The sequence below is a fragment of the Sorex araneus genome, chromosome 7, assembly GCF_027595985.1.
Source record: "Sorex araneus isolate mSorAra2 chromosome 7, mSorAra2.pri, whole genome shotgun sequence".
Lineage (NCBI taxonomy): Eukaryota > Metazoa > Chordata > Mammalia > Eulipotyphla > Soricidae > Sorex > Sorex araneus.
Window position 1 is genome coordinate 7562335 of NC_073308.1, and position 8682 is coordinate 7571016.

The window sequence follows — 8682 nt, forward strand, 5'->3', positions numbered from 1 at the left end:
TGCAGCAGCAAAAGTGGCCTCACAACACATCGTGCAACACTTCCTACCCATTCTCCATAATTACCACACCACATTTGATGGAGTTCAGATAGTAGGCAATAAATCATAGGGGGAAATGTATATATATATATGCATATATACATATTTTCAGAGATGTACACCAAAGTTCATGCCACACAAACTTCAACAACATGTTAGTGATATCCTCCAGAATGCCTTAATGGTTCCTGCCAAAATAGAACAATCTTCATGCTGTTTCCTATATGAATGCTTTTTTGTAAGCATGTTCAGCAGTTCTTCATAACAACACGAAATATATTACTTCGGTTGTGTTTTGTGACAGGGCTTGGGGCTTGGGATGGAAACATCCGGAATTTGGTGGACAGAAGGTATAATGGTGGTGGGATTGGTGTTTGAATGTTGAGTATAATCAAACATTGTGAACTAACTTATAAAATTAAAAATTTTTTAAACGTAATGTGGAGTTTATGCCCAATTTAATCAGCTTAACCAATGGCTGAATAAATAGCAGTGCTCCTACATTATAAACATTTTTTTAAAAAGAAAATGAAATAATATTTGCTGCAGAGCAAGGACTTCCTGCAGATATCATCACTCCTCGGGTTTTCTTTCTTATTTGGGGGTGATGGGAAGACATAACCAGTGGTTCTCAGGGCTTGCTCCTGACTCTGTGCTCAGGGATCACTCCTGGGATGTTCTGGGGCCTATATAAGATTCCAGGAATGAAACATACAAGTCAACTGCATGCAAGGCAAGTGCCCCACTTGCTGTACTATGCTGTACTATTTGGCCCCTATCATAGGGTTTTCAACATGGAAAAATTTGTTAGCATATTTTTTTTTGCTGTACAATTGTTTTGTTTCCCCCCTCCCACACGCCCCCCCCCCACCCCCGTTTGCCCTTCACTTTATCATCTTGAGACTTGGGTGTTTCCCAAAGGGAGAATGCCTAGCGCTGGAGAAATAGCACAGCAGGTATGGCGGTTACCTGGCACACAGCTGACCCGGATTCAATTCCCAGTATCCCATATGGTCCCCCAAGCACCACCAGGAGTAATTCCTGAGTGTATGAGCCAGAAGTAACCCCTTGTGTATCACTGGTGTGACCCAAAAACAAACCCAAAAAAAGGGGGAGAATGCTTTATGGATTCTAAGTGTGATTATAGATAATCACAGAAAATAATGTTTTTCACCTTCAAGTTCCATGCCAGTAATATAAATCTAAACTTTAATGCTAGTTCTGATTATGCAGATAATTTTCATTTTATTGTACTTTTTTAGAATTCTCAGTCATAATCCTTGAACAACTATGGAAGATTCATATCTTTTTCAATTGCCAGCATTAAAATATCTGTAAGTATTGTAATAGTTTGTAGCTCATATGATTTTTGCTATGATTTGTGGTCTTTATTTTTCTCCATTTTTGTCAAAGATTCAGTGTCTTGCATTGAATTTAAAAGTTATCATTTGAATATTAACACTGGATTGTTGAAATGAGATTTATTGTCAAAGGAAAAGATTAAAAAAGAATGTACATGGGTAACAGCCAACAGAGGAAAAGAGCAATGTTGAGTACATATAGATAAGAAACATACAGATGCATGTAGAAGTATTATTTATTCCAGAAAGTAACAAATAATAATGTAAACATTATTTTTAAAAAGAAAATAAAGAAAAGAGGACCGGATAGGTCAGTGGTTGGAACCCATGCACTGCGTGTGAGAGGCCTGGATTCAATCTCTGGCACCATATGTGTTCCCAGGAGTCCTACTCAGAGCAACCCACAAGTACAGCACCCAACATATCTCCCAAGTATTGCCAGATGTGGCCAAAATACAAGGCCACCCCCAGCTCACATGAAAAAGAAACATTAAAAGAAGTAGATGCAATATAAAATGAGAAGTCTAAATTGACAAGAGAAGGAAGAGACAAGAGAAGGGAGGTAGGAAGGGAGGGAGGGAGTAAGGGAAGGAGGGAGGAAGGGAAGGAAGAAAGGAAGGAAGGGAGGAAGGAAGGAAGGAAAGAAGGAAGGAAGGAAGGGAGGGAGGGAGGGAGGGAGGGAGGGAGGGAGGAAGGAAGGAAGTAGGAAGGAATGGAGGGAGGGAGGAAGGAAGAGAGGGAGGAAGGGAGGGAGGGAGGGAGGGAGGGAGGAAGGAAGGAAGGAAGGAAGGAAGGAAGGAAGGAAGGAAGGAAGGAAGGAAGGAAGGAAGGAAGGAAGGAAGGAAGGAAGGAAGGAAATTTATTTAGTCTACCAAATTGTCATTAATTTGATGACAGAGATATCTCTTATCAGTAAGAGCTCTCTGGAATTATGGTCTAGAGTAAACAGTTGACCTGGCTTTAGAGCAAAGCCAGAATCAAAGATATGCTTCATTAATCTCATCTACTTAACTCTAAAGCTTCTGCATTTGGATTCACATCATGCTTGTGCTTTCTCCCTCAGAGACATGGGAGCAACACAAGTGTCGCTTGGACCAGTCCAAAACATCCTCATGATGACTCTTGAATTGGAAAAACTGTAAGTTGATTTTTCTGACATTTATTTTCACTTTGTTTTTTAAGGCTTTTTATTTTTGTTTCTCTTCTTTTTAATGTAAGAGTACTGCTGTTTATTCAGCCATTGATTGAGCTAATACAACTTGGCATGAACTCCACATTACTATTTTTTATTCAGAATGTTAACTTAATTTAATTTATTAATTTTTTTGAACCACCGTGAAATACAGTCACAAAGCTTTCCTTGTTGAGTGTCAGTCATACAATGATAGGACACCGAACCATCCACCACTGCACATCTTCCACCACCAGTGTTCCCAGGATCCACCTTCTCGTCCCACCAGACAATCTTCCCCATACTCTCTTTTGTAATGCTTGTTATAAATAGTATAAGATGTCATATGGCCACAAGAGCGGCTGCATGCTCCTGGAATTCTAAAAGTTTAGACAATTAGGGTGTGGAGAAACCTCTGCAGAGAACTGCTCAGTTCAGAGATTATTTTGTGTGTCTCTGGATCATGGCCCTTGTTTTCATCTTTTCCAGAGAAATAACTATTGGCATATGCCCTGCAGAGTATGCCCGCTTGGCCGTAGGGCGCCTCACGACCAGCCCTAAGTGCAGCTTTTGATGTCTTTTGAGATTTATGGGTCTCTGAAATATGGCCAGTAAATGAGCTTGTATAACAGAGCAAGACCTGGTTTGTGGGTGTGGCTCCAACATACCAAACTTTTGGCTGTTTAGTTTCTTGGTAAACTTGCCCTAAGTTGTTGGGGTTCGGCCACAGGTACATCGGCAATTTTGGGTTATCAGGAAGCCAGAAGGGTCCCTCTGGCTGCTGCTGCACTCGCCTCACAGGTATAGATTGACCTTCTGGTGGCACCATATCCCTTCTTGTTTATTTTTCTTAAGCTATGTTTAATTGAGATGTAATTTTATTTTTAAAAAATATTTTTAAATTGAGATACTCAAGAATCATTTTTGGTGTCTCATGGATGCTGCGATCAAACCCAGGTCGACCGTGTTCAAAGCAAATGCCAGACCTGAGATACTATACTATTACTCTAGTCTTTGTTTTTTCATAGTCTGGAAAAGTGCTTTCAGATTTCCCCAGAGGATAACTGGAATTTTTATTGTTATCTGGGAGCTGGAGAGATAGAATAGTGAGTTACGTGTTTGCCTAGCATGTGGCTAACCCTTCTTCAGTCTTTGGCACAGTCTGTAGTTCTCTGAGGCCTACAAGGAATCATTCTTGAGCCGAGAGCCCAGAGCAACCCCTGAGCACCACCAGATATGACTCAAAAACAAAACTCAATTTTCTGAGGGCTGAAGTGATAGTAGAGGAGTTCAGGTACACACTTTGCATGCATCACCTCCCAGTTGGGTTCCCACCACCACCGAGTTCGAGCAGCGCCTCATCCATGGTTCTCAGGAACATTTTGAATAGCTGCACAGTGGCTTTGGCTGCCTCTTCTACCTATTTAAAGTAACCCCTTTACTCTGCACTTAATTCTCTGTGTTTCCATTCATAGGATATTACCTAGGCATCTCACCTGCTGCCTCTGCCAATTTAAGAATAAAATAGACTCTGTCTGCAAAGTAGTCAAACTACATTGTGAATGTACCAGCAGTACACACTGCGGTGAGTCTGAATTGCCTGCTGATAGCTTTTTAATTTGTTTCATTTTAACTTTAATCACTAATGGTCCATTTTAAACTGATTATGCAGTTGCATTATTTTTATTCAGAGTTCAACTCCCTATATTTCTAAGAATGATTTCCCTTGGTAAAGTCAGAATCTCAGTCACATCATTACCTTAGCAATATATGCATGGCCTGAAGATTTAATAAGAATAGAAGAGAAGGATGGAAGTGGGGAAGGGAGCTAACACTAATGGTCACAAATGAGGGCCACACTCCGGGCAAGGTGCTGGTCCTCCAGATGAGAGCTCAGCCACAGAATGCAGTTTGTAAACATATTTTATACACAACAGATCTCAAGTGCCCTTTTCTTCACAGGACAGGTGTAGGTATTTTATTGCATGTGTTTCTGTAATTTTATAGGCAAGTACAAGTCATATTGTCTTATGAAAGTTTTGCTTAGAGCCTGAGAATCTCTGGTTTTCTAAGCAGAGGTTGCCACTCAATCCTTCTAATGAAGGATGGGCTCATGGATTCTTAGACCATCCTCACCTCTGGGCCTACTTTGAATTTTAACCCTTCCATCTACAAAGCACTCAGGTGCTCTTAAGTATCTTTCCACATAGTAAGTTTACTGACCTTAGCTTGATAACTTCCAAAATGTGCTTTTAGGGGCCCAGAAAAATAGATCAATATGTTGTACCACATGCTTTTCATGTGGGAGGTGTGGGTTCAACCCCCCCACAAAACAGTTTCCCAAGAACTGCTGGGAGTATCCCCTGGGCACCGCTGAGTGTGGCACATTCACGAGTGCCCACGCACTCACGCGAGCACACACACACATACACACACACCCCACCCATAAAAGTGTTTTCACGCTGGGATATTATGAATCAGATTCACTATCAGCAATTGGGCACATCAAATCACTTTGCTTCTTACACAAAGATAGTGTTATTTTCAAAATCAACTTTTCACAATCTACCACTCTCTTCTCAGAGGTGGGTATAAGAATCATTTACGAATCACCTTTCATAAGATGAACATCAAACCTGGGGATTTGTTGGGGGTGGCAGGGAGAAGAGGGAGAAGAGTCAGACTGGAGGTGCTGTAAGGACCATGGTGTCTCGGCACTTCAGAGATGGTCCAGGTGAAGTTTACTTTGTACGTGGAAACCAATAGCATTGGTACTATTAAAACCATGTTACTCCAACTGCAATAATTTTATTTAGAGAATAACTAAACCAAATAATCGAAATCAGAATAAGATACTAATAACATTTTTTAGGTGAGGAAAAGCAAAACTAAAAGTGTTAAATGTGCCTAATGCCTAGGTCTTGTGATCCCAGTCTTGGATTCTTTGCAAGTCCATGCTTCTTCCTCACTTCCCTTAACTCCCCCTCTAAACTTCACTCCACCAAAAGCACTTTGAATTCTTCAGTAAAGGCTGGTTGGAGAGATAGTCTAGTAGCTATGATGTTTGCCTTCCATACAGCAGACCTGGATTTGATCCCTAGCATTCCAGACGATCCTAATTACTAGCAGCAGTGATCCCTGAGCACAGAGAGAGAAGTAACCCCTGAACATTGCTGGGTTTGGCCCCACTGTTCCCCCAAGAGAAACCCAACTGCTCAATGTTATACTTGACCTTGACGCAGTCAGAAACTTTGTATGGTTCCCTAAGTAGAGATGAAAATAGTAGGAAGTAGGTGAAGGCAAAATACACATCTAATAAGAGTTGTTTTCCCCCAATTTTGGGAGCTCAAATATTATTTCAGGATCCAGAGAGTTAGTACAGTGGGTAGGGGACTTGCCTTGCACACAGAAGACCTGGGTTCCATTGCCGGCATCCTATACAGTTTCCCAAGCACCACCAGAAGTGATTTCCTGAGCACGGAACCTGGAGTAACCCCTGAGCATCACCGAGTGTCGCCCCCAAACAAAAAAAAAACCAAATCATTTTCTAGATTTTCTCAACATTGCACATTGACATACACTCTGGCAAATCCATTAACATATCCTCAGACATCTGCCCAGATTCAACAACATGAGACTAAAGGGCTAGTAAGCAAAGGAATTAGTGGGTAGTGGAGGAAGGGTGCATTCAGATGAGGACCTGATTTCTGGAGGAATTTCTTTGTTGGCTGTGATGGTAATAAGAATATTAGCACACCTGGGGCTGGAGAGATAGCACAGCGGGTAGGGCGTTTGCCTTGCACGCGGCCGACCCGGGTTCAAATCCCAGCATCCCATATGGTCCCCTGAGCACGGCCAGGGGTAATTCCTGAGTGCAGAGCCAGGAGTAACCCCTGTGCATCTCGAGGTGTGACCCAAAAAAGCAAAAAAAAAAAGAATATTAGCACACGAAAGAGGTAAAGAGAAAGAGCCCTCTCTCCTCATGTGGGCAGGACAGGATAAAGGTATGGGAGTATAACAAGTCATAGTTGAGGGGCTAGAGAGATGGTATAATGGAGAAGGTGCTTGCATTTTTCTTTTTATGCTTTTTTGGGTCACACTTTGGCAATGCACATGGGTTACTCCTGGCTCTGGCTGTGTTCAGGGAACCATATGGGATGCTGGGAATCGAACCCAGATTGGCCACATGCAAGGCAAACAACCTACCTAGTGTTCCAGCCCCAGGGTGCTTTCTTTCATGCAGTCAACCCGAGTTTCATTCCCAGATTCCCATGTGGTCCCCCAGGCACCACTCAGAATAATTTCTGAGAGCAGCACTGTAGCACTGTCGTCCTTTGTTCATCGATTTGCTCGAGCGGGCACCAGTAATGTCTCCATTGTGAGACTTGTTGTTATTGTTTTAGGCATATCAAATACGCCACAGGGAGCTTGCCAGGCTCTGCCATGTGGGTGGGATACTCTTAGTAGCTTGTCAGGCTCTCCGAGAGGAATGGAGGAATCGAACCCGGGTCAGCCAGGTGCAAGGCAAACGCCCTACCTGCTGTTCTTATCGCTCCAGCCTGGTGGCCATAATTAGCAAAAAAAGATTTGTTGATTAATTTTTAATTTGCTTTTGGGAGCAACACGCATTAATGCTCAGGGCTTACTCCTGGCTCTGCACTCAGGAATTACTTCTGCTGGTGTTCAGGGAACACGTGGGATTCCAGGGATCAAATCTGGGTTGGACACATGCAAGGTGAATGCTCTACCTTCTGTACTCTCTCTCTAGCCCGGCATTTATCTACTTTCATAAGGTGGTTCTAGATTACTTAAAAAGTATGCTATCAACAATTATGCAAACAAGTATAAGTAATAGACACATGTAAAATTTAATTAAAGTAAAAATTTAGCCATTATAAAGATGTTTTCTCTTGGGCTGGAGATAGTAAAGCGGGTAAGGTGATTGCTTTGCATGTAACCAACCCGGATTCAATCCCCAGCATCTCAAATGGCCCCCCAAACACTATCATGAGTGATTTCTGAGTACAAAACCAGAAGTAACCCCTAGACATTGCTAGGTAGCCCCCCAAAAAAAAACCTCAATTATTTTTCAAGTGTAGTTTATCTTTTCAATGAATTCTGAGCACCAAGTATAAACTTTATCATATATCTTTTTACATATTTGATTAGTACACCTTGTTATGATCAAGAGCAGGATAGTTTCATTAAACTTTTGTTAGACACGTGATAATTGTGAGCCATAAGAAAACTAACTAAAAAATGATTATTTTTGTAGTCCATTAAACCGTTCAAAGTTCTTGAGCTTATTCCTATGCTACTCTAACTCAGTGTTGAATTATCTAAAAACTCCATTATTATATCTGTAAACTTTATTAAATAGTTTCTCTGATAAACCTGAAGAAGATCCAAATACGTGTGATTTGTTTGAAATACCAGGAACTAATCTCATTGCTCTCCCTGTGATACATTATGTAAAGTTTTCAAATGTTAATAGTGATTGATGGTATTAATATTTCTTCAGTTAGCTTATAAGTTATAAGATAGATTCTAACATGGACTTTAGTGTTAAATTGTGTTACTAAAAGAGTAAAACTATCAGCATAAAGAATAAATTATTAAATTAGTTCAATGTTTAACTATATAAACCAATAAGCATTGAGAGCAGGTAGATATTAAAAAAGGCATTTGTTTTTTAACAAAAAATGTATTTTTTAACAAAAAATGTAGACTTTAAAACAGAATTTGGAACTTGTTCAGTTTTAATCTTCAATTTTATCTATCTAAAACTCTTCCTTAATCATAAAGGAAGGTCATTTATCTCTAAGATGCATGTTATTTAAGTCATCTGTTCTTCAATTCTGTGTGCTGTGGCTGAATCACAGACCCAAAGTTAGTTAGTTTTTAATGATCTGAAATACTTTCAGATTCACAGTATACAGTTGGAAACAGATCATGTTGAATTCAAGAATTCTGAGAGCAGAACCAGGAACAACCCCTAAGCATGGCTGGGAATGGCCAAAAAATAAAACAGAAGTCAGTTGATCTGTAAAGAGTCTAACTGAGCAGCAAATATTTGTCATGAATACTGGGTACTTGGTCCTTGGGGACCAG

General features: G+C 40.7%; 1 protein-coding gene across 1 annotated transcript; it reads left to right on the forward strand.

Annotated features, from left to right (window-relative positions):
* Nucleotides 1-1304: 1304 nt before the first annotated feature.
* LOC129406500 (leucine-rich repeat-containing protein 37B-like) lies at nt 1305-4334 on the forward strand. Its single transcript, XM_055144493.1, has 3 exons — nt 1305-1373; nt 2464-2538; nt 4047-4334. The coding sequence occupies exons 1-3, from the start codon at nt 1330-1332 to the stop codon at nt 4228-4230; spliced, it is 303 nt and encodes a 100-aa protein (XP_055000468.1). The 5' UTR covers nt 1305-1329; the 3' UTR covers nt 4231-4334.
* Nucleotides 4335-8682: the final 4348 nt, after the last annotated feature.